Genomic DNA, 26,148 nt, shown 5'->3' with positions numbered 1-26,148 from the left:
CATGAAAGAATGAAATTCGTTCGGTGCCGTTTTAATACCAAAAAACAATCTTTTTGCCGAATAGATACGTCGATGTGTACAGATCGTTTGAACTTTTGCACTGTCTTCATCGACTGCTAAATGCAAACATGCTTTGTGGATGTCCAAGGTGCAGAAATATGATCCACCACGTAGCTTGTTGAATATGTCTTCAATCTTGGGTATTAGGTGTCTGGCATCATGAAATTGGTTGTTTACAGTCACCTTGTATAATCAGCGCAGTCTTACAGAACCATCAGATTTTGGCACGATGACAAGTGGAGTACCCCATTCCGAATGATCCACTTTTTCTATGATCCCTTGATCACACAAGTTATCCAGTTCTTTTTCAACTTTTTCACATAAAGCATATGGTACTGGACATGGTTTAACAAACACTGGTTTGGCATCTTTCCGCAATTTCAGGAAGCATGTATAATCTGGAATCTTGCCCACTGTTTGTTCAAAAACGTCAGAGTGTTCATTGACAATACTACTTCACCAAACACCAACTCTGGCCATATCGCTATATTGCAATTTACTACCATTAATGAGATGTGTTGGAAATGAAAGCGCTGTCTACTGGTGGTCACCAAGTTCGTTAGGGAAAATATCTTATCTATATCCTCCCTCGGATTTGAACCCAGGACGAGCATCTTACCACCTCGCCACTTGGGCTCATTGACAATACTAGGAACAGATCTTTTTACAGCACACTCAGGTATATTCTTGACACTTGTGGAATCATGAATGTCATTTATGTTGATATCCAATTTACACATTCAATTTCGACCAAGGATAGGTTCTCTCTTCAAATTGACAAGGTATAGTTCTTCACTGGATTTAGCATTGTAGCATACAGTCACTTTGACGTATCCAATGGGTTTGAAAGTTTCACCTGTATAACTTCGGAAAAATATATTAGTTTTCAGGATTGGAAGATTTAGGTTTAAGCGTCTGTAGTCACTTATGTTCATGATGCTCACACGACTACTAGAGTCACATTCAAAATGACAATTTTTCCCATTTAATTGAAGGACTGCAAATATTCTATCGTTTTTTCGGCAGTGTTAGTGCATATATCAACAATTTGGCGTACTTGAAAGTGATCTGGATTTTCCACATATTGAACACTATTTCTTTCAGATCCGATTTTATTTTTCCGCTTCAGAAGCTCTGTAATACATACTCTACTGATATGGCCTTTTTTGAAGCAAATCTGGCATGAGAGCTTGTGTTTCAATCGGCAGTTTTGAGTCTGGTGGTTGCTTTTTCTGCAATGGTGAGACATGTTTTCTAACCCGGTGTCTCTCAAGTTGAGGTTTCGCTTTCGACTTGCCGATCTATTGCGTTAATGTGAAGTCGATTTCCGTCGCGAACTTCCACTGTTGCACTGCACAATTTTATTCACGCTGGAACCGCAATTACTCTTGTAGAGTTCTTTATTTTTGATTTACGAAGCTTCAATCGCTAATGCGAATTTAAGTGTTTTGTCAAACGTCAGTTCAGCTTGTTTCAGAATTATTTCGCGGATTTCGGCATCTTGTAATCCTCGTATAAATTGAGCATGTAGCATGAGGTTCAAGGGCGTAGCCGGGGGGGGACTTGGGGGTCTGGTCCCCCCCAAAATGTGAGAAAATGACCGAAAAAAGGGAAAAAGATGGCCAAATCCATTGTTCTGTCACTTTGGTCCCCCCCCCCCCCCCCGAACGAAATTTCTGGCTACGCCCCTGATGAGGTTGATGACAGATTTTGAGGACTCTGCATTTTCACAACTAGATTTGAATTCGGCGGTTTTCGAAAGTTCTTTTAATGTAGCGATATAATTCAAAATCGGCTCACCTGGCTGTTGTGTGCGGCAAAGAAACTTGTGTTTCTCCCTCAGGATGCCCCTTTTGCAGAGATGATCTTTCAAGATTTTCAGCAGGTCGTCTTACATCTTCGATGAAGGGAGATCTGGTAAAGTTAGACTGGAAAGCAGATGATAGTACTTAGATCCGAGACAGTTGATTAACACCATTTTCTTGGCTTCTGCGACATCTGCCGTTGAGTCCATGAGCCTGAAGTAGTTTTTGAATCTTTGTACATATTCACCGAAACTTTTGTTAGCTTTGTCGTAGCATTCAAACGAGATCAATTGTGACTGAAGAAGCGTTTTCACAATAATGCTGGTTGAAGGTGCTGGAGGAGTTTCATTTAGCTTTGAGACGAAATTATTTAAAATGGTTACTAGATCGTCGATGCCTGCTATTTCCGATTTTTTTCACTCGTCGCCAACTTTATTGTATTTTATGAGCCATTTCTGTAGTAAATCATAAGCTGAACAATAACTCTTAACTCATTTATTACAGGACAATATTTACAACTCATTCCTGGCATGTTGTTATTCCTTTGAACTGCTGCCACCTTCGTACAACATAATACTGCTTGTTTTCTGGTGTTGCCAGATACATAACAGTCTTGCTCTACGTATCTAGTGGTAATTTGTACAGCTTTGGGCACCTATGATGGTTTTTTTGGAGCACACATCCGCTTTTTTTTATTCTGTCCACTCAGGCATCCTTCCTTTACCTCAGAGTAAAAATGTTTTACCATTAATGAAATTCTGCATTGATGCTTCAGTCCACTAAATGATTGACTGCAAAAAAATTTTAAGGAAAACTTGTCTCCTTGTTTATGACCGATACCGGCAGATATGGGATAATTTGCTTATCCAGTTTTGATAGTGCTGCAATCATGCACGCATTTATTTCCTTTAGACCAGATCTTCTCAACTGGTGCTCAGCATAGTCTTTGGGGGCTCCGTGTGCACTTCCGGAAAGGCTGTGCAGTCACTGGAAGAAAATAAAATAAATCAGTAAATTTGATAAATAAATAAAAGAGAAGACCTACAAAGCTTGGCCTTAGAAATTATATACTGAAAAAGGCTCCACAATTAGATAAAAGTTAAAATCCGCTGCTTTAAACTGTCCATAAAAGCAAGTCCTCTAAGTGTTTGGACTTTTGTAAGAGTGTGGTATTTTGTCACGACTCTCTTTTATATGAAATTAGATTTGGCTTGAGTTGAAAGGCACCAGTTATGTTACGCTCAAAATTTACAGAGTACCATTTAAGTTGTGACAGATCCAAAGAAAAAAAACTTAAGTCCTACTTTTCAAGTTATTTGGCCTAGTGATCACAATAGTGGGGATACAGTTTTTGCGTTGTTGCCGTGTCCACAACAACCTTTTGTGACGGTGAGTAATTCTCCTGATCAATATGCAACAGAAAACTTATAACTTCAAAGATTAAATCACACAAAAAAGAAATAAATTTGTCAACACACACTGATGTTTTTATGGAAATTCTCTCTTTTTTTTAAATTTACTTTGATCATTCTTTGTGATTTCCCATATTCACAATTAACATTAAAAAATTCTGGACCTTAACATTTGTTAGTGCTATGTAGACATTGAATTTAAGAACACAAACTAAAACATAAAAAAAATTATATATATTGGCAGGATATTTCATTCACATGAGACAGAGATATTCAAGTTTAAAACCGTTAATATTGTACCCAACATGCCTCAACTCATCGAAGAAATAAAAATATCTTTAGATGCCTAAGACTATATATATTTCAACTTTTCTACTTTACAATTTGCCGACCAACCCGAAACAAAAGGGCAAAAGCAATTCTACTCACGAACACAGTTTCCGACGCAGGTCACATCTTTGAAGACCGGATCTCCGATGAACAGTTCATCTCTTCAATTGAACGCCTAGCACAGTCTCCAATTCATCCTCGACGAGGGTTCTCTACAGTCTCCAATTCATCCTTGACAAGGGTTCTTCGCTTGGCCACAGGACAAGTTCACTCGAGTACTAGCATTCGGAGTAGTATGGACTTGGACCAACACCAACCTCGACACAGACTTCAAGTGATGACTGCTTGGCTCCTGGACTCCTCCATCTGGCATGACGGCGATAGCCGGATTACTCTCGCTGGTTTAGTCACTCGGGACTAACCACCATGTTGACTCTACAGACCGACTCGGGTTTGATTCTTTAGAATTTTAAGTCATCTTTCGAATCGGGAGTTGTGACTTGTCTGTGAGTTCTCATGGTTTCGGACGATTTTCAAGTTTTGTGGGGGGGAGGGATTTTTTGTAAGGGACCGTCTTTCTTGTAAAAGTGAAGTTGTTGAACTGTCCGCCTCCAAAGTTTTCCTGGTGTTAATATCAGATCAAGCGATAGGCGGGACTTGTGGAAGCACATCGTCTGATTTGTCGCGCAAACTACGTCACCTAAACTTTTTCCCAATCATGTCACGAGGAGCCAACCAAAAGTAAAACATTAAAACCAAAAGAAAAACATTCCTCTCTTTTGATACGGGGTCGTTTCGATAAAATGAAAGGGTCCATCAATAATGTTCATCCACAACAATGATTTCCATTATAAGATTTCCATGCAAAGATTTCCATTATAAGATTTCCATGCAAAGATTTCCATTATAAGATTAAATGCATTAATATTCATAAAAAAAACATTTACATCATCTTGTGGGGGAAAAAAATTAGCTTTCCAACAATATGCAATACGACATACTTTCACTCATGATTAGTAGCATGGTAATTTTTTGGGCGACAAGACAGAGAAATTAACAAAAATTTTCACATCAAGACAATTAATTTACAGATACACGACACTTGTTGTGAAACGTCCCAATATATGATCATTTTGAAATCAACATTTCTGTTTCCTATGACATTAAAATATTATGACAAAACACAAAGAAAATTTGTTTTCTTAATTTTCTGACAAATTAATTAACATGAAATATAATCATCTCAGAATGACTACGTCCCTTCAATGTCAAATTCTGATGAAAAATTTCATGTTTTACACGAAATTGCGGTATTTTATGCACAACAAAAGCAAGAGAGAAGATAAAAAAATAATAAAAAAAACTTATTACTTCCGCTTCACACGATTTTTTTTCTCGTCTCTTCATGTATCTGAACTCCTTATCAGTAACAAAATGGTCGCCTTCTTCCTGACCTTCCGGGAGCGTTCGTTGTCTAATTCACCCACACAAATAAGATCTCGAAATTTTCTAAAAACTCTGTTTTTCTACATCAAAAACTTATCCAAACAACTCAAAATTTCACACACCGGATCCAAATTTTCCAAGGATTATTTTTGTGAAGTCGAAAAAATTCAAAAACGACAGAATAATATCTCAATTTCTAAATTTTTGCAAAAGACATACAGTGTGAACAACAAAGAGTGTGTGTCCAGTCTAGTCAAGCGATATTTTACGATATTGGACGGAATGAAAACACAAGAAGGAAGGAACTAGACAACCATGAGATTCAGCTCAGCCTACCACAATAACATTTTCTTTTGAAATGGGAAATATATATTTGTGGAAAATTTGATTTTTTTCCTCCCCATGAAACTTACATTTTGTGGGGGAAGAAACAGCTTCCAGTTTCAAACCCTGATAACATCAAAGCGCTGGTGGCTATTACAATTTGCTGAGGCGAGTGGAGCACGATAAAAACACTTCTGATCCCTACACAGCTAAAACATTCATTTGGATCATGCTACTGATAGAAAGCAAAGGTTAGAAGTACTTAACCTTCTGCATTCCGTGGACCTCCTGTGCTAACAAAATAAAGGCCTTCACAAAATAATATTTAGTGTGTAGCAATATGAAAATGAGCAAATTTTTTTTTCACCCAAGTACCCCTGGGAGGACTTCAACCCCATGAAATCTTGTCAAGGACCCCCAAGGGGACCAACCCAATAAAATCTTTCCAAGAACCCCCTAGGGGTCTGTTGATCTCTAGTTTAGAACACGTGGGAAGAAAATACAGACACTATTAAAATATTAGCTTTCAACTAATTACAATACTTTAATACTTAGCCTCATAATTGAATTGAAAAGAAAATGTGTTGCTAGTTAGTTTTTGTGTGAATATATATGAAATTTCTAATTCAGAGATATGTTTACTGCAAAATTTTGATTTTTTATTTGCAAAATGTACATATCCCATGGCCGTAACTAGGCTGGGGCAACCGGAACCTTAAGCTGAATGTGCCCCCCCAGAAACATATACACTTATTTTGCATAATAACAACCCTTTCAAGGGGGCCCCAGAAAAAGAAGCCACGCTATGTCCCTGACGTATCCCTACAGATTAATCATTAGAAAAAGTGTCTTCCTCTTTTATTAAATAAAGAGGGAAAGGTAATTTGTGTCAGTCTTGATTGAATTAAATTTGAGGCAGAAATATTGCTGTGAGGCTGTGTGATAGGTTGGCTGAAAATAATTTTTGCACATTTCTATAGCTATTATTCATAATGTTATTTCCATGTACTTTTATGTAGAAGCACAAAAATACTCATTTACTTGTAAACAAAATTTTTTTTTTTCTTACTTTGCATTTGATATTGATGTTTTTTTAGGTGGGATATAGACGAGGTTTGACAAGTAGCAAAAGTATAGGAGATTTGCAAAATATACCAGATAAAGATTCCTTTAGGAGGTCAAAGTCTGCTACTCCAGGTAATCAAAGTTAAATAATATGCTGTGTGCAGGGGCGTAGCCAGAAATTTCGGGGAGGGGACCAAAGTGATAGAACAATAGATTTGGCCATCTTTTCCTCTTTTTCGGTCATTTTCTCACATTTCGGGGAGGACCAGACCCCCCCCCCCCCAAGTTCCCCCCTCGCTACGCCCTTGGCTGTGTGCTATGTAGTGCATGATATGCTTATAAGTTTTAACAGCTATACTCTTGATGTATAGCTCTTAATAACTATCTATATATACTTGAATGTTTTTAATTGTATATGGCTAGTTTTTCAGATGTGCTTAATTTCTCATTACAGTACAATATTATATAACTTTCAAATTTCAAAATTAAACTTACAATATTTATTGTTTATTATAAAGTTATAATCTGCTTGAAAATACAGTAAAGGAGAAAAAAATATATTTATAGAGTTAGTACAATTGATGCTCGATTTTACGAACCTTCAATTTACAAACTGCACATTTTTACAAACTAATCTTCTGGTTCCAAACCATATACTATTCCTTTAACACTAGAAGGGCCAGACTATATGTTATACCTATGAGGGCCACTGGCAGGGGGTTCTTTTCAGCACAATATATGTAATCACACTAAATTTTCAAAATAAAAAATAGCAAGCATTGTCTCACATGGTTAATCTATTAATTTCAAAGGAATTTCCTTTTTCTTAAGCATACAGGTTGTCTATAAAGTGACTCTCCAACTTTAAATATGAAAGTATGGAAGACAACTGTTGACAAGATTTTTCATGAAAAAAGTATAGAGTATAGATAAATATTCAGGAATGGGATTGCTGCGCCATTAGCAATTTCCTGCTACATACTGTGCCATAACGTTGATTTTCCGAGAAAATTTGGCGCTTCTGCACCAATCGGGGGTTCTCCGAAATTTCCCTCTTCAACTTTTGCTTTCGATGACCTCATTTGAATCATGCTGTGACGTCAACCTCTGCGTTGCTACTGTAACTTATGGAAAACCTTTGTGTATGTTCCGGTTTTTTTGTAGAATTCATCAAGATAACCGGTTCTACCAAGGTTTTCTGCATTTGGTGTGAAAATAGTGTGTCCGTATTTCAGATTCCGAAAACTCGCGTTGTCTCCGATTGATTAAAAAATCGAATTTCGAGCTAAAAAAAGTTCGGGGTTTTTAACCTATCGGAGACGACGAGGGTTTTCGGAATCTGAAATGTGGGCGCACTATGTTTCACCATCGAGCTGGAGGAAGCATGACGTCAGCGCTCTATGCCTTGGCAGTGCTGAGAACGAAACATCATTCGTCGGAAGATCACGTGACTCAGTGAAAACACGCACAATCCCCAGTTATTTTCTTATGGCATAAATAGGAGTTTAAAACAATAAATGAAAGAAATAATTTCAGCGTCGATGAGATAATTCCAAAATTAATGAAACAAAATTTCTAGAATTAATGAAATAGATAATTTCAGTTCCAAAATAAATTAGTGATAATTTCAGTTCCAAAATAAATTAGTGATAATTTCAGTTGCAATATAAATTAGTGATAATTTCAGTTACAAAATAAATTAGTGATAATTTCAGTTCCAAAATAAATGAAAGTGATAATTACAGCAATTATGAAAGATAATTCTGGAATCAATGAAAGATAATGTCAGCATTGATAAAAGTGATAATTCCAAAACTAATAAAAGATAATTCCAAAACTAATAAAAGATAATTCCAGAGTTAATAAAAGATAATTCTAGAATTAATAAAAGATAATTCTAGAATCATAAAAGTGATAATTCCAAAATCATAAAAGTGATAATTCCAAAGTCATAAAAGCGATAATTCCAAAATCATAAAAGTGATAATTCCAAAATCATAAAAGTGATAATTCCAGAATTAATGAGAGAGAGAATTCAGCATTGATGGAATTCCAGAATTTATGAAAGAAAAATTCTAGTTTTAATGAAAGAGAGAATTTCAGTTCCAAAATAAATGAAAGTTATAATTCCAGCATTAATTAAAAATAATTCTGTAATTAATGAAAGGTAATTCCAGCATTAATAAGAAATAATTCCAGAATTATTGAAAGAGAATTCCAGAATTAATGAAAGAGAGAATTCACAGCGTTGATTCAGAAGTAAGGAGTCCAGATCAGACTCATGTCGACTGCATCAAATCCAGGAAGTCCTTTCAGATAAAAGTGTTTTGGTGAAAGCTTTGTTTCTGAAAGAAGCATATCAGAACTTTTGAATGGCTTTCTGACATTATTTGAAAAAGAGGAGACCCTCATACACATTTTGTATGATGAGCTAGGAGCTCTTGTTAGAAAAATGATGGCACGTTTTCTGAAATCTGAACATATTCTTTTGATTGAAAGTATCAATGGCATTAAGCAAATAAAATCTTATGTACAGCATTCTCAAAATGCTAAAGATATTAATGCCGATGTCAATCTTCTGAAAGCTGTTCACAGCTCGCATCAGAAGTACCAAGAAACTTCAGCACCAAAAAACTTTTGATAAGAAAGTTCCACGACCAGATGAGAATCAAAGACTAAAAGCAGAAGAAAGGGAGTTGGAAATTCAATTGTCATCATCAAAAGCTATGCTGAACACTGCAGAGAAAATGATAGAAGTGGGTATAAAGAGGAAAAAACTTTGTAGACATCGAAAGTGGGCAAGTTCATCTGAAAACATCGAAAGAAAAAAATGTGTAGTGTTCTTGAGAAATTGGAGGAAAACAGAGTCATGAGTCAACAGAAACAGAGTCAACAAAATGTCATGAGGTTTTCTTTTTAATGTATGCTTATTTGTTTGATTTGTAAACTTTTACTTTTTCTTCTTACGCCCAGCTTGGATTATGACTAATTTTTACGTCCCTATAAGTGGATGCAAGTTTTATCAAACATATAAAACTGATTTTTGACGCAGAAACCCTATAACTGTTTAAAATGTTCAAAATTGAATAATCTGATTATTTCGGTTCAAAAAATTTTCATTTTTGACAAAGGTAATAATGATTCTGCGCACTGCTCTGAATTCACAGATTGCTGCTCCGAAACACTAAATTTACTGCTCCAAAACTGCTCCGAAAAGAGTCAACAGCAATCCCATCCCTGAATATTGCACACACAAACATCGCAACATATACATTGCTTCATTTGGATGATATGTGTATCAGTCTTTTATATTCAGACTATTTAGTTGTTCGCGCACACTGTGGATAACATATTATCTTAGGTCAATATGAATTTGCACTATTGGGGAAAAATATGGGAGTACTTGCTAAAATTCTATTTTACAAATTAATTTATAAAGACTAAACAAATATATATATATATATATATAAATATGTAATAAACAAATCATAAAAAAAAATAGAAAAATGCATTTTTATCTTCATCAGTATTATCTTATTCAGACCAGTCACTTCTGGAATCATTACTTTCTCTTTCATAATAGTATATAGACAGGGCCATAATTAGGTAGATGCACCTGCACAGGGCCCACTTGGAAGGGGGAGCCAGAAGGGGCCTAAATTCAAATTCTTGCATAAGAACGGCTAGCTACGGCCCTGTATATACACTGCTCAAAACAAGTAGGGGAGCAAGCAAAAAAGTGAAGAAAACCGTGCGAGACAGCCACGTATTGGCATACAATGGATAGTACATGCGTATCAATGCGCAATACAGAAAAAAGACGTAAAAAAATTTGGAATTAAGCTTTAATTCTTTGAAAATATGGAAAAAACATGAAAAGATGATTTAGGGCAACAATTGGGTTACATGTAAACGATAAAAAAAAGTACTGTTTAGACATGATGCATGAGTTTTAATAGGGCGTGTGGTTTCCTCGAACAGCTAAGACTGCTGCACACCTGTTTGCCATGGATGCGATGAGGTTATCGATCAGACTTTGGGGAATACTGTTCCACATGAGGTCGCAGTATCTCGTCTGCATACCTTCGGGCCGTCAAAGTGCCATTCCGAATGACATGCAGGTCCGTACGTCCGCCTATGCTGATTCCACCCAATACCATCCAACCAGCTTGTCTGTATTGTGACCTTTCACGAACGAATGCAGGGTTATTTCGAGTGCCCCTGTCCCTCCATACCAGAATATGTCGGGTGTCACACTCCAGACTGAATCAGGACTCGTCTGTAAACAGCACTTGGCTCCAATCATGTTGCTCCCAATCTCGATGTTCAGCAGCCCATCTTCTTCGGGCCGTGCAGTGGCGTGGGGTCAACGGAATGCAGACCATTGGCCTGCGTGCATAGAGCCCTCCCTCATGAAGCCGATTACGTACTGTTTGGCTGGACACCCTTCGTCCTGTTGCCAAGAGCAACCGTCTTTGCAGCTGCGTAGCATTCTCTGTTCTGTTTCGACGGGCTGTTAACCCTATATACCGGTCATCAGTTGCTGTAGTGGCGCGTGGCCGACCTTGCCCTGGTCGACGTCTAACATTTCCTGTTTCTTGGAATCGATTCCACAGCCTTGGAACAACACTTCTGGCGACTCCAACAGCGTCCGCGACACTACGTTGTGTTTGCCCGGATTCCAGTCTGCCTATAACACGCCATGCCATGGATTCCAGTAAATCACGTTGTTGAGACATCCTCAAGTCACCTTGTCTCAAAAAAAAAATACTGCGCAATCGAATTTCACAGTTACGGCAGTAAAACAGACGTTTCTGCAACATCCCGATTTCTGCCCTTATCTCCTTTTTCTGGTTTTTGACGTCATGAACTTTGATTTGCATATGAAGTTTTCTTCTTCCGTTTCCTGCTAGGCTTTAAATTATGGATGATTCATTTTATGTTACTTATCGGTATACATCTTTGCGTAATTTTGTTAAAACCATGTGCTCCCCTAATTGTTTTGAGAAGTGTAGATATAGCAAAAAGTCATGATCCGCATTGTCAGAGTTTGCATCGTAAGTGTCCTCAGCTCTAGGTTCATTATCAGAAATATCATTCAGTGCTGATAATAAATTTTAATTTATTTATTTATGCAATATTGTTCGCCTTTCAAGGCCTATACAAGAGGATGCAGTAGATTTACACACTGATGTTTTGTAACATTTGAAAGGAAATCAGAGATCGTGGGGGAATTAACAATAGTGGAGGGGAGCTTGTTCCATTTAACTATGGTATTAGGGAAGAAACTGAATTTAAAACAATTTGTAGAGGCAAAAATAGGTTTTGATTTTTTGTCTATTGGAAATATAGAAAGGCTTAGTCAGAATATTGGACGTATCAAAATTTAAATGACCATGAGTAATCTTATAAAGCATGGCTAAGCAGGAGATAAGTCGGTTAGTAGTGAGTGGATGGAGATTAAGTTCGAGTTGAAGATCGGAAACGGAACTAAGAGAGGACCAGGCAGTTGTGAATAAAAAATTGCATTAATTTTCAACCCCCCCCCCACCCCACCCCACCCAGCATCAAAGTTGGAGTCAACGTATCTAATGCACATGTTTATAATATGAACTGACATCATCATGCCCCTCCAACAATAATGACCATACCCCCAGACTTTCAAGTTTATCTCCGCCTACGAAGCACGTCCATCTTTTAAATGCCAATTCTACACATTGTGAATGAACTTCTGTTTCCTAGGAAGCTTTCAAAGCAGATAGTAACTTGAAGAGTTATAAAAAGTCTAACTAAAACAAAAACTTGCAGGTGAATGATCAGAAAAAAAAGTACCTCAACTTTGATGATAGAGACCAGAGCCATAACTAGTGGGGGGCAGGGGAAGGGGCAACTGCTACTGTCCAGGTGGCAAAATTTAGGGGGCAGCAATTTTAGGTGGGAACAAAGAACACTGTTATAAAATTATCAAATTTTAAAGTTGGGGTGGGTGGCAAAATAGTGTTTACCCCGGATGACACAAATCTTAGTTACAGCTCTGATAGAGACTATACTATAGCTAAATAATAAATGGTGTTTTGGTTGTGAATACGTGAACTTCTGCTGTCCACACACATAGTTTTTTAGCTAGCCCAGTAACATGATGCAACAAATATCATTATTTTATTTATTTTTTCTTATCTGTATGTAACTGGTGAATATGTGTTGTGTATACCTTGAGAGAATGATAGGGAATAAACCTAAAGCAAAAGCATCCAATGCCCACCGCTATGAGAAAACATACAGTTTACATATAGCAGTCAAAATGACTGCTCTTGGCCATTCTAGGTATAAATAATGATATCTCCCAAACAAAACATTCAATATCTTGACATTTTTCCACACAAAGAGAAATACAAAAATAATGAAAGGTCACAAATAATTGAGTACATTTGTCAAATACTGTAGAAATTATGGCGTTTTCAAAATCAAAAACCGTCAAAACGACTACACCAGCAGCTTTAGTGTTAAATGTTTTTCCCATTTATGAACTAATTCTATGAATTATTTTTCATGTTTGTACAGGTTTATGAAAATTAGCATTGACTGTAGTATGGAAATACAAAATCATAACATATTCACATACACTATGGGTGGTGTCTACAGGAGCAAAAATATGAATAATGCTGAATGGAGATCCTACTTGGGTTGGTTATTTAATATTAACTCCCAGTTGCTTGGCATGAACAGTTGTATTCAGTGGTGGTCTTGGGGCAATGCGACTGGTGCAATTGCATTGGCTGCCAAATGAGAAGGGGCGCAGAAACACGTTAGATATACATTACTAGAAAAATATCTTTAAGATGCATTTATGTAAAAAATAACTATATAATATACATGAAATATGACCGAGATGAGAAAAAAACATTGGTGGTTTGAGTGTTTGTAATATTATGGTTATTTTGTGAAATGAAAAGAATCAATGGGCAGTGCAGCTATATACTTACATTATATAGCGATTTTGGTCAGATAAAAATACACACACTCTCTCTCTCTAGCTCTTTTTGTTTATCCCTGCAGGAGATTTTGTGGGGAAGACACAATTTCTTTCTCATTTGTTGTGTTGTAAAAAATTAAAATAATGGAGGAATTGTCCTCGGTCACCCAATTTTTCTACTAACGAGAGCAAAAGTGTTTTCCTGTGTTGTGGGGAGTATTACAGGAATTGAAGGTGATGTGGGAAAGATTTTGACGGAGAGGCTTTTCATGCCTCTTTTTCCCCTACTCGTATTACTTTTATCGAATTGTCAACACAGTACAGTATTTCAATATATATATATTGAATAAATATTTTAAAAAATGAATGAGTTAAAACCTATGATTTGCTGACCATTTTAAATAGGGATCCTGTACTTGGGTCTCGTTCCTATCTGTTACATGAGGAGAAACAAAAATGTGCTCACATGAGAAACCCATGCACTTTGGTGCCTCCAATCACTGGTCAGTCTTCTGACTCACCAGACTTTCCTATTAGAAAAACCAGGGGCACCTTAGTGGCACTGGCTGTACTGTAGAAGGGCATTAAATCCAAAGTGAAAGGGCAAAAAAAATTATGAAAATTTATTTGTGCCCACTGTAGGAGGAGCGCCAAGTCTGAGGTAGACAGGGAAAAAAGTTAGGAGAAATGATTTGTCCCGCCTAGTAGGAGTACCAAATCCGACGTAAAAGGGCGAAAGAAATTACAGAAAATCATTTCTGCTCGCTTTAGGAGCGTCATATTCGAAGTGGAAATGCAAAAAAGGGAAAATTTATTTGTGCCCTCTCTAGAAGGGACTACCTCTTAAGTCTGAGGTAAAAGAGTGAAAAAATGGGAAAATGATTTCTGCCTGCTCTAGGAGGAGCACCAAATCCAAGGTAAAAGGGCAAAAAAAAAATCGATGTGATGTGTTATGACATAAAATATCGCTGTTCTATTGAACGCATCAAAACGAAGCAATTGAAATAGACGTTTTTTTAATTGGGGGAGGTCAGGGGACCCAAAAATAGGTCCTGCTTGGGTAGACATTTTGTCTTGAGCCTGTGCCTGAGTGCAACGTATGTGTGGGTGGAAAATTGTAACAAATCGTGCATACACAACTGAACATCTTTTCTGAGTTTCATGGATCTTGTTCCAGATACCCGGTGAGCCTCCTATGAGGCTCTTTGTCTGTATCTAGTGCCTAGTCTAGACTGTATCTAGTGTCTAGTACTCTAGGGGACTCTAAAAAGACTTTTAGAGTCCTTTCTCTTTCCTTTTCCCTTTCAAGAAACTAATGAGGAACGTATGTTGAAAATTCAATTTGACTTTTTTAAACAGCTTTGTAAACCAGATTCCACAATCATGACCCCTCAATTATATTTTTGAAACTAAGAAAAAAGTTTGAGGTGAAAACAATATATATTGTTATTCCATTAGCATTGTTGTCCCTGAAATATGCTTCACTGCATTGTTTTGCACCTTGGTAAGCTACTAGGTGGAATAGTGATGATATGTCTCACCAAATAGATTTATTAATTAAATAGTGTGCCAGTTTATTAAAACATGAATTTTTCTACTATGTTATGTATTATTTGGGAAAACAAATCATTGTGTACTTGATCTAGCTGGAATACTTAATCTAGCTGCCTATAACTGTAAGGTAAGTTTATATATTACGATTTGAGGCACAGTGGAAAACATTTGGATTGGCACCGTGAAACAAGAAAAAAAGTTCGGGAACTAGAGGGATTTTTATGACCATATGTTTTAGGAAATAGGAAGATAACATCTGAAAGAGAGAAATGCGAGATTTTCCAGGAGCAGGTTGAGTGGTCTTTTGTTGCCAATAAAAAGAGATGTAGAAAGAACAATTGAAAAATACGATTAACTGAGCTTTGCATAACCGTAGATCAAACTCCTTTTTCAGAACTGTTCGCTCTGTACAAGTGGAGAAGTTGACAGTAAATGAGTTTTCTTTCTTTCAAAAGTGGAGGAGGTTGATAATCATCAAAACGATTAAATCATTAGAATTATTAGAACCAATACTATAGGAAGCTGGACACAGCTATGTCTGTCGAGTCAAAAGATAGGGATGTAAAACGATCATTATTTCCCAGTTTTTTATGGTTTTTCATGTGGAGTTGGGCCATTTATTGCTGTTCAGATCTAAAAAAAACAATAGTGTAGATACGTATAGCATATACACATATCGTGAGAGACTGGTGACACTTCAAATTCGTAAATGCGGGATGGGGAGTGGGGGTGATAGCACTTTCGAGGGGATATTTTGGTGACATCCCTGCTTTGGAGTGGTCAGTCAGCCAGTGAAGGATGCAGTAAGGTAGTAATCACAAATCAAATCCGAGATTGCGTGACAAAATATGCCAACTGACTTTCAAGAAGGACCAAAAACCTCAATATAAATTTGATCGAAATTAAAATCTGGTGATCCTAGTGAAATTTTCGATTTTAATTTTTGTTGTATTCGTTTTCTACAAGAGTTGTAAGAATTTTAATCATCTAAAGAAAATCATTTTGAATGTAAGTCATTTCTTCCTGTTTTCCTCAGTCCTCGATGTTAATCTTGAATAAGAATTAAACAAAATCTATCCATTTTTGCTGCTTATAATCCACAAATGTAAACTTCGCTAGCTTGAAGAAAACAGGCACCATGTACAATCCGCAGCAGTATATAACCCACATGAGAGAATTTCATTTATCAATATAGAATCGCTTTCGAGGAGGAGGTGATGGGGGTAGGTTAAGTCTCTCGCGTAAAAATATAACACAACAAGTGTCTGGCATAGTTGTTAGATCGGTTACTGCTGCTACAATGGCAGGTTATCGAGATTTAAGTGAGTTTGAAAGTGGTGTTATAGTCGGCGCACAAGAGATGGGACATAGCATCTCTGAGGTAGCGATGAAATTTGGATTTTCACGTACGACCATTTCACGAGTGTACCGTGAATATCGGGAATCCAGTAAAAAATTAAATCTACGACATCGCTGCAGCCGGAAAAAGATCATGCAAGAACGGGACCAACGACGAATCATTAAACGTGACAGACGTGCAACCCTTCCGCAGATTTCAATGCTGGGCCATCAACAAGTGTCAGCGTGCAAACCATTCAACAAAACATCATCGATATGGGCTTTCGGAGCTGAAGGCCCACTCGTGAACCATTGATGACTGCACGACACAAAGCTTTACGCCTCACCTGGGCCCGACAACACCGACATTGGACTGTTGAGGACTGGAAACACGTTGCCTGGTCTGACAAGTCTCGGTTCCAATTGCTTCGAGCTGATGGACGTGTACGGGTATGGAGACAACCGCATGAATCCATGGACCCTACATGTCAACAGGGGACTGTTCAAGCTGGTGGAGGCTCTGTGATGGTATGGGGCGTGTGCAGTTGGCGTGATATGGGACCCCTGATACGTCTAGATATGACTCTGATAGGTGACAGGTACATAGGCATCCTGCCTGATCACCTGCACCCATTCATGTCCATTGGGCATTCTGACGGACTTGGACAATTTCAGCAGGACAATGCGACACCCGACACATCCAGAATTACTACAAAGTGGCTCCAGGAACACTCTTCTGACTTTAGACACTTCCGCTGGCCACCTAAATTCCCAGACATGAACATTGTTGAACATATCTGGGATGCCTTGCAACGTGCTGTTCAGAAGAGATCTCCACCCCCTCTTACTCCTATGGATTTATGGACAGCCCTGCAGGATTCATGGTGTCAATTACCTCCAGTACTACTTCAGACATTAGTCGAGTCCATGCCACGTTGTGTTGCGGCACTTCTGCGGGCTCGTGGGGGCCCTACACGATATTAGGCAGGTGTACCAGTTTTTTTGGCTCTTCAGTGTGTGATGATTAATGAACAAATGGGCCCAAAAGAGCGATATGTTACAGATGGAATAGTCAAACCATATATACCAAAGGGCTTTTGACTACAAGTCTTCAAGAATGCCCTTTTCTTTTCAAGATAAAGATTCCGCACGCTATCCGTGAACCATAGAGGGTGCGATGTACAAACACGCTTTTTTCGAACAAAGGGTATGGCGTCGTGGAAAACAGAGGACAGCTTCGTACTAAATTCTTCCCATTGACATCATTCCACATCAACAAAAACACAAACCAGTTGGTCAACAACCTAACTAGCACGCCACCGTTCTCAAAAATCTGGCAACACTTTCTACAATAATTATTCTTCTCTATCAGTATCGCTATCACGTTCTCGTTTGCGATTGGCTATGCCATTTTTTTTTTCTGTCCTCCTCCCCTTCTGTTGTTGCCGGTTGATTACTCTATTCTCTACAACAGCGAGTAACTCCCGCTGTAAAGAGTATTTTACTATATTATCTTTATTTCTGCTACTGATGAAGGAACTTCATATAGAGAGAGATAGATGGCTTTTTCTCAGCCCAAGATATCAAGGAAACATTTATTTCCTGGATATTATGCTGAGGTGAACTCGACTTTTCCTTCCATCTTGTCTCCGCCGGGACACGAACCTACGCCCTCTTGCATACTGGGCAAGGTATGCATTAAAAACTGACACAAAAGCGCTACACGTGCCTACATTGCTCTCTAAAATAGAGCCTCCTATCGGGAGGGGGCCAATTGTCCCCTTACATCCATTATTGACGTATCTAAAAAATTATTTTGGGTCAGACCCAATGTTATCTGCCAACCTAGATTTAACTTCCTTTTTACTATCTCTTATCCCTTTCTTGAATGTCCTTGTATAAGTAAACAACAACAGGTCATATCGTCCACTTTTATGCTCTTTTCTTTTCAAGATAAAGGTTACGCACGCTATCCGTGAACCAAAAGGGGTGTGATGTCTAAACACGCTTTTTCGAAAAAAAGGTATGACGTTGTGCAAAACAGAACAGCTTCGTACTAAATTCTTACCACCCCGATTGATTCCAACCTGTCTTTGAAAATTTCCATTAATCTTCCTCTCAAAACATTAAAGTTAGTTCTCCGAAAACAAGGAACCAATCTTTTGTTATCAACCTTACCTGAGGAAAAGTTACAGTGAAACCTGACGATACGATGATCACTGGAAGAAAACTCTTCCCCCACTGAAACATGTTCAACTAGATCCTCAGAACTAGTAAGAACTAAATCCAAAATATGGTCTATGGCCACAAGGTCTAAGACCGGCTCTGGTTGTATTTGTAAGAGTCAGGCACTGTGATTAGAATGTAGTTTGATGCCTGCAAGCAAGTGTTTTTTGGCAGGGTTGGTGAAAGACCCTTTTTTTGGTTTTAATAGCATTTACATTAATAACAATAAAATTTCTGAAAAATCATTAAAACTTCTAATAATAATTAAAAATAAAATGTTTTAATTAACATAATTCCCATATTAATTAATCAATAAATATTTCTTACATTTTAATAAAAACCAACTTTTGCAATTTTGTAACTTGAAGAAATATTTTGTGTTTGAGAATTTTTAATATATTATTCCTAACCCTATAATAAAGATGTTTTCCCTAGTTACTTTCAATACGCTTAATTAGGAATCTATTTCGCAAAAACTATGATAAAAACTAGGCAAATACAGTGTGTTTAATGAAGCATGATTAATGCAGATTAATTAGCAATGATTTGCGATATACAGGGTGATTATAACTAAAGTTCTGATTTAAAAACACTGTAAAATAAAAACCACTGGTCAGAATGACTTGAAAATTTGCACGAATGTTCCTGAGGCAATGGAATTTTGTATGGCGAAGGGGAAAAAATATAAAAATGTAAAGTAGGCGATACTGAACTCATCCAGCATATGGGAAATTTGCTCGCAGAATGGATATGATAGCCAGTCAAGGCAAAATGATAATGCAATTAGCATGGCACGATTTTATAATTCATGAAAACATCACAAAAATTAAGTCATTTAAACAAACAACTACACCTTACACAAGAAATGTTAAATATGTTGTCCACCATGTTCTGGCTGTGAGGTAGAACAAAAGTGCTAGTTCAATAACAGATCAGAGTAGGCTTATGTCATGGTAATGATGTGAATGTGCTTTCAATTCACCAACGTTTCCAATTCATTTTATTGATAATTTTTGTTGCACCACCGTCATTTTCTGCTCACAAGGCTAATTGGATCAGGACCTAAAATTTATTGCTGATTACAGCTGCCTTTTTTATACTCAAATATAAAGGCCACAACAGACAAAATTTCCAATGAGGCTGAGGAAAGATGCCCGTAAAAAATATGGATGTCGAACACATATTTAAACTATATCAAAAATACAGCAACCCAATAAGAGCAATAAAAAACCAATAACTATGATGAAATATAAATATGCTGCCCATAAAAAATATGGTTGTCTCATCTAAGTATGGGTAGCTTCTTGATTTATCCCAATATGTTTATCATATTTCTTTTCAAATGTGTCAATTGTGTTATAATTCACTACCACCAAAAGGTTGGTGCGCTAACCACTCTGTGTGGGACTCACTGTGGCAGGGGTGCAAGAGCTGCGCCAAACTGCGTCGAAACGGTTTCTCTTGCTACATGGTGCGCCGAATCCCTGCGCATTTGCGCCAATTCTTGTTTGTGGTTCGCGGAGGTACTGCTAACGCCCTGTAGTGCGTCAAATATCCGGAATTTAGAAAAAAAGAAGCATGAAAATGTTGTTCACGAGACGCGTTCTTTCCGAGACACGGAAAAAGATACGGAGGGAGAAACTTCAATTTTTTTCACTTCCCTCCATCTACCACAACAGCGTTATGACCTTGGAAAGTAGTTCTACTACCTTGAAGTATAAAGTCCTATACTGTTATTGGTTAACCGGCGGGCTATCAAAGTCCCTTAATGAATATGCCGAATTTTCCGATTTTGTATACCGTTTTTTCTCCTGCGGGTTATATACTGAAAATAACGGTAATTTCGCGGCTGGCAACCTGCGTTCAAAGACGGCATACATCGAAAAGGAGATTGTTTTACTCGTTTAAATTACCGACATTTTTCGAAGATCGTTGGAAAAAAATGGGATCTTGGAAAAACTCCAGCTAAAATATTCATAGTTCATCTAGTCACTATGCGGTCGTGTGGTTATCGTCGGCAGTTGCCGAACGTGACAATTTCACATTGCGAAAATCCGGATTTGGTGAACAGGATCGGCTCGAGGAAAAAAACTTCTACCCATGCGGAATCTATTTTTGGCGCTACTGACTTTTTTTTTGGTCAACAAAGCTTTTTTCACCCTTTCAGCTCCATTTGACACCACTCCTAGAGCAGCGCCCTATATGGCCGCACGGTCCGTTACTGCATTGGTGGGGGAGGGGCATGCTCTTAACACTAGTCAAAGGAAGGAGTTTGTACTAGGAGCATGCTCATTTTACATAACTTCTGTGAGACCTTTTTATATTAATGTCCTACCCATGGCCCCCACATCCAGGAGTAGGGCCCCTAGGCTGGGATCTTTCGCGGGCCCCCTGGTCAGACTTCTCACGGGCCCTTCTATAGTTCATGTATAGCATGAAAAAGCAAAAAATTATGAGAATTATCCCGAGCCCCAGGGGTAGAGCCCTGTCATCCCCGGCCTTGTGGGGGCCATGGTCCTACCTTTCAAAAACATGTTGTTGGAGAGAATGAAACATTTGTACCCTTTCTTGTTTTTTTGCACTCCCTCTCATGCATTGCTGGGATGGTACATTACTCTCTCACTTATTGCTGGGATGTTGCTTAACATTGTAGCACCAACAGAACTATTAATTATGTGTGATGAATGGGTTGCACTACAATGCAAAGAATTACAAGAAGTTAAATCAGTTCAGAGAATAGAGAGATAGATATTGGGCAGGCATATTCAAACTTTGTGACTTTGAAAGCAGCCCAAAGTTCAAAATTTAGCCAGTTTTGGTGAAGGCTTTTTTTATCTTTAGCATATGGTAACGCAGACAGTGAAAGAGTTCATTGTTAACAAATAAATAAAAGTCTGTTCGAACATTAAAAATTTGTCCATCCAATGCTTTAATGGAATAAGACATACAAAATCTTATGTTCAAGGGTATGAAAAATTTGAAAAAAATTGTCATTGAGATGCTGAACTTCTGAAAGCGACTCGTGATTCATAATCTATTAACATACTATTAGGTTGAGAAATTGTTTAAGTAAATAAGGTATTTATATTTTTCTCGTGTTTTGCATTTTCCATTTAAATTTAATAATTCTTTTAAATTATGTGAGAAGCTAATTTTTTTTTCACGGAAACCCTTATTCTATTCTGCACGCACTTCTTTGCTATATTAGGATGAATAAGAATTTGGTGTTCAAGCAACAGAAATTCTTGCTGCCTTGGTTTTTAGTATGCATGTTGCTTAATTTGAAAAGAGTCTAATAATTTTTATTCGCCATTTCAGTAATGCATGTTTTAGTAATGACAGATAAGATGCTTCAGAAAAAATTTCAGTGGATTTTAATTTGTGAAGGAAATTTATTTAGAATTATTTGTTCTAACCATTTTTGGCATTTCACAGAAAAATTACTCCTTATATTGCAGATATAGTTCGTTTTTAGTTCTGTTCCATTTTCAAAATTTCTGCTCCAAAAATGAAATTTGCTGCTCCAAAATAGATGAGGGGCGCTTGCACCCCTGCTGTGGTAACAATCTTTATCTGCGGCCATGTTGTAGCAGGCCTGTCATTTAGGGGGTGCAGGGGGGGGGGGCGTTGCCGTTATTTTCAAAAGTTATTTTCACCGTTATTTTCGAAAGCCAGGCCCCCCTGGATTTTGAAAATACACTAAAAATGGTATATATATATATATATACATACATTGAGTACATGTGCTTTGTCCCCACTGGAAAAAGTTGAAATGACAGCCCTGTGTTGTTGTTTCTGTTGTACCTTAATGTTAGGCAACTTTCTGACAAATACGAACAGAGTATCGAACTCGTGACATCTCTAAACATCTTTTGGTACTTTAGTTGAGAATCTTATCTACCTGGGCTACCGAACCCTGGCATTCATTTATTCATGTATTATAAGAAGTTGCAAATGATTTTTTACTTTCATAAAATACTTTGTTTGAAAATAGGAAAAAGATATAGACCTTTTTTTTTAAATTACAATTTTCTTTGCATGTATTTGCTTATAGCATGCAAATTTTTCAACCCAATTTCATAGAACTCATACTTGATGAATATTTGATGGCGTGCAAAAAAACATTATTCTGAAATTTAAAAGAAGAACCTTATGTATTTAAAGAGACATGAGCATATTCAACAAAAATTTATTTTAAGTACAAATGTGTAAGAGTTATCAATTTTATTTTTATATAATATATATTATTTGATTGCAAATGCATATGAAAATTATAGTTGACTATCATCAAAATTCAGAAATTTGTAGATGATATAGTGATCTGTATTTCAGCTACTTCCTTAAAGAAGCTGGTTGATAAGGGGTTTTCCACAAATTTTCATTTTTATTACATTTTTTCATTATTTGTGAAGTATTAATTAAATTAAGTCCTTTAGTGTATGAAAAAGTCTATTATCATTGTCAGTATCAAATATTTTTGGTTTTTAAAACAATATGAATTCAAATATGATTTTTCATGGACTTAGATAATTTTTTTCATTTACAAATGAACCTCTTTTCTATTTAGACTGTGGGGACATTAGACGAGCCACTTCAATGACTGATCTGAGTTTCTCATCCTTTGGGAAGTGGCGTTTGTTTTCTACTCCTACTGGGAATAAAGATATAGGTATATATATATTATACATTACTTTCACACATTATCAGAATACTTTTTTGTACTTGCTACATAAACATTACTTGCAGAATATCCAGGTTTTGCTTGAAAGTACTCTCCATTAAAGCTAATAAGCTTTTCAAGTCTTTTCTTCCATTGTTGAAAACATTTTAAAAATTCATCTCTTGTGATGCTGAACAGTGCCTCCATCCTTTTTGTTTGCACCTCATCTATGTTGGAAAACCGCTTTTATTTCAGGTCTTTCTTCATTCGTAAGAATAAAGAAAAGTCTCACGGAGCTAATCAGGTATGTAGAGTTCACAGTGCAATCAAAACCCGACAGATGGCAGCACACGTGTTGACCAATGAGAACAAGGAAAAAAAGTTTTTTCTCTCTGTCGACATAACCAATTTACAAACATTGATATTCGTTTCAATGGTTGAGTTCGTTATGTGCCATCGACGCTGACACATTTCTTGTTTCTGTGTAAATAGGTTAAATAAATAATTATATTCATTACAGTACTGTCTTGCTCAAGTGTTGACCACAGAACATGATCTGAACATGCAACATTGACAATGGAAGCAACATCAGTGGCATGACTTGTGGTTAATTTGTGAAACCAATTCATGCAGGAACTCGTATCATATACCAACATCGTCCAAGGATTTATGCTGACAACTTGGATGTTTACAACAATCACACATTGTGGACACTTTTGCCAGGGCCGCAAGTAGGGGGTGCAGGTGGTTCTGGTGTGCTGGACTAGAGGGGGTGTAAATTTCACTCTTCAACCTCTCCTTCAACATTATGAGGGGGCGCCAAAATGCATGCTTGCCCCGGCTGACCAAGCATCTAGTTGCGTCTCTGACTTTTGCTTCTCAAGAACGCTTATCAGTAGTCATGTAAGAATTTCATTCTTTTTAGGAGAGGCATCGGAACCATTTGAGGCATCATGTAAATTTCTGTTGCATATAAAATTGAAGTCCTTGCATACATAATTTTATTACAAAACTGTATATATTGTATCGCACTGTACTTTCACTATCAGCAGTATGTCTGTCTCTTGCCCTGCTGAGGATGCCGCTGCTCAAATCGATTGTATAGCTCTATAAATCCCATCTTTTGGCATCAGAACATCATTTTATGATTTTCGCAAGTCAAGGCGTCGTTTCTTTTATTGGATATCACAAGAGACGAAACCATTTGGTATGCTGACCGAGTTGATTTGATAATGCATATATTGTTGTTGTTTATTGTTTTAATTTTTTACATAAATACAAGATGAAACAAAAAATCAGCCAAAGGGGTCTAGAGACCCATACTGGATGATACATTGAAAATTTATAATGAATAATAAGGAACACAGTTACTTATTAGTAAACAACATCAACAAACTAAAACGGAAAAACGAAATATTAGAAAAACACATACACACGCACACACAAAATGGGGAGGGGGTTTCAAAAAAAAAAAATCAAATGTCAAAACAAAACTTTCAAATAATTTGTAGTATTTTTGGCAACAGCAAGGAGTGTAATTTTATGAAATACGCATTGCATGATTTTCAGGTAAGTATATGCAAATATAAATCAATATAATGTTGCAATGCTTAAGATCAAATAGATTCATAATTGAACTGATGAGGAGCATAGGAAAATCAAAAGAAACTCTCGATGTCACTGATTGAAAAAAGATATATGTGTCTTTTGAAAGGTAATAAGTTAGTAATGTTAAGGATAGCAGGTGGTAAAGAGTTGCAAAATTTCGGGATGAGGTAAGTAAAATGCTTCTTCAGAAGAGTTTTGTGGATAAGTGGTAGAGTGTATATATTGTTCAATCTATTTGAGAAACGGGAACTGTTCAGAGGTAAAGCAAATTGCGTTTAAAAATAATTATAGTAGATTTGTAGAAATAAAGCTGACGTAGGGGAAAGATTCCAAGACTGTGAAAAAGTTGTTTTGAAGGAGTCAAATAGTCACTTGTAATAAGTCTTATTGCTCTTTTTTGGAGTTTCATTATTGGTGTAAGATTTGAAATGAAGTCGCCACCCCAGATAGCTAAACCATATAACAGAAGGGAATGAAATAATGAGTAATACAGTGTTAACATGAACGAGTGATCTATATATGGTTTTAGGTAATATAGTTTGTAAATTACATAGCGAAGTTTACTTTGCAGATATTTTACATGAGTTTTCCATCTAAGGTTATGATCAATATGAATACCTAAGTATTTAATCGTGGAAACCTGTTTGAGACTCTAGCAGTTACAAGTTGAAATGTTTTGGCAACTATTATTGTGGAATATCAGATTATGGTTTAAGTTTATATTAGTCATAGAAGAGAAGTACATAAGCTTCGTTTTTGTTACATTTATTTGTAAGTCGTTACTGATAAACCAATTACGAATTATTAATAAATCTGCGTTTATCGAACTTGCAAGTGAATGGTCGTCATCAGTTGAATAAAGCAATACTGTGTCATCTGCAAATGTTATGATTTTACCAGTTAATTCAATGTTGCAAAGGTCATTTATGAATATGTTGAATAATAATGGTCCCAGAACAGAGCCCTGAGGTACGCCTTTGATTGTTTTTAATGGATTACTAAGATTATATCCAACTTTAACTATTTGATATCTATGACTAAGATAAGAAGCAATTAATTTATGTGCATTACCTCTGATACCAAAAATATGTAATTTATTGAGTAAGATACGACGGTCGACACTCTCAAATGATTTTTTATGTCCAGGAAAATGGCAATAGTCTTATCAATGTATCGATGTATCAATTTTTTCCACAATATACTTAGTGAATTATAGATTATATTAGATATATATATATATCTGACTCCACTCTGATTATAAAATGACTTGTCAGCAATCACAACATTAATTTATTTACAAAAATTCACACACACACGAAAAGACATCAACATGTTATCAGGACCATC

The 26,148-nt window shown here is 36.8% G+C and overlaps 1 protein-coding gene across 6 annotated transcripts in view; it reads left to right on the top strand.

Moving 5' to 3' along the window:
* The window catches only part of LOC149074195 (mitogen-activated protein kinase-binding protein 1-like), a 413,671-nt gene that overhangs the window by 328,916 nt on the left and 58,607 nt on the right, over positions 1 to 26,148 (top strand). For all 6 annotated transcript variants that reach the window (XM_089246846.1, XM_089246851.1, XM_089246852.1 and 3 more), the window contains 2 exons: positions 6,475 to 6,574; positions 23,101 to 23,202. In XM_089246846.1, coding sequence (XP_089102972.1) covers positions 6,475 to 6,574; positions 23,101 to 23,202 — 202 coding nt within the window. The remainder of the gene's footprint in view (positions 1 to 6,474; positions 6,575 to 23,100; positions 23,203 to 26,148) is intronic.

Source organism: Pholcus phalangioides, unplaced genomic scaffold (genome assembly GCF_987345545.1).
Source record: "Pholcus phalangioides strain wild (caught in Gottingen) unplaced genomic scaffold, Ppha-v1.0 ptg000017l_1, whole genome shotgun sequence".
Lineage (NCBI taxonomy): Eukaryota > Metazoa > Arthropoda > Arachnida > Araneae > Pholcidae > Pholcus > Pholcus phalangioides.
This window is presented reverse-complemented; position numbering and strand designations above follow the sequence as displayed.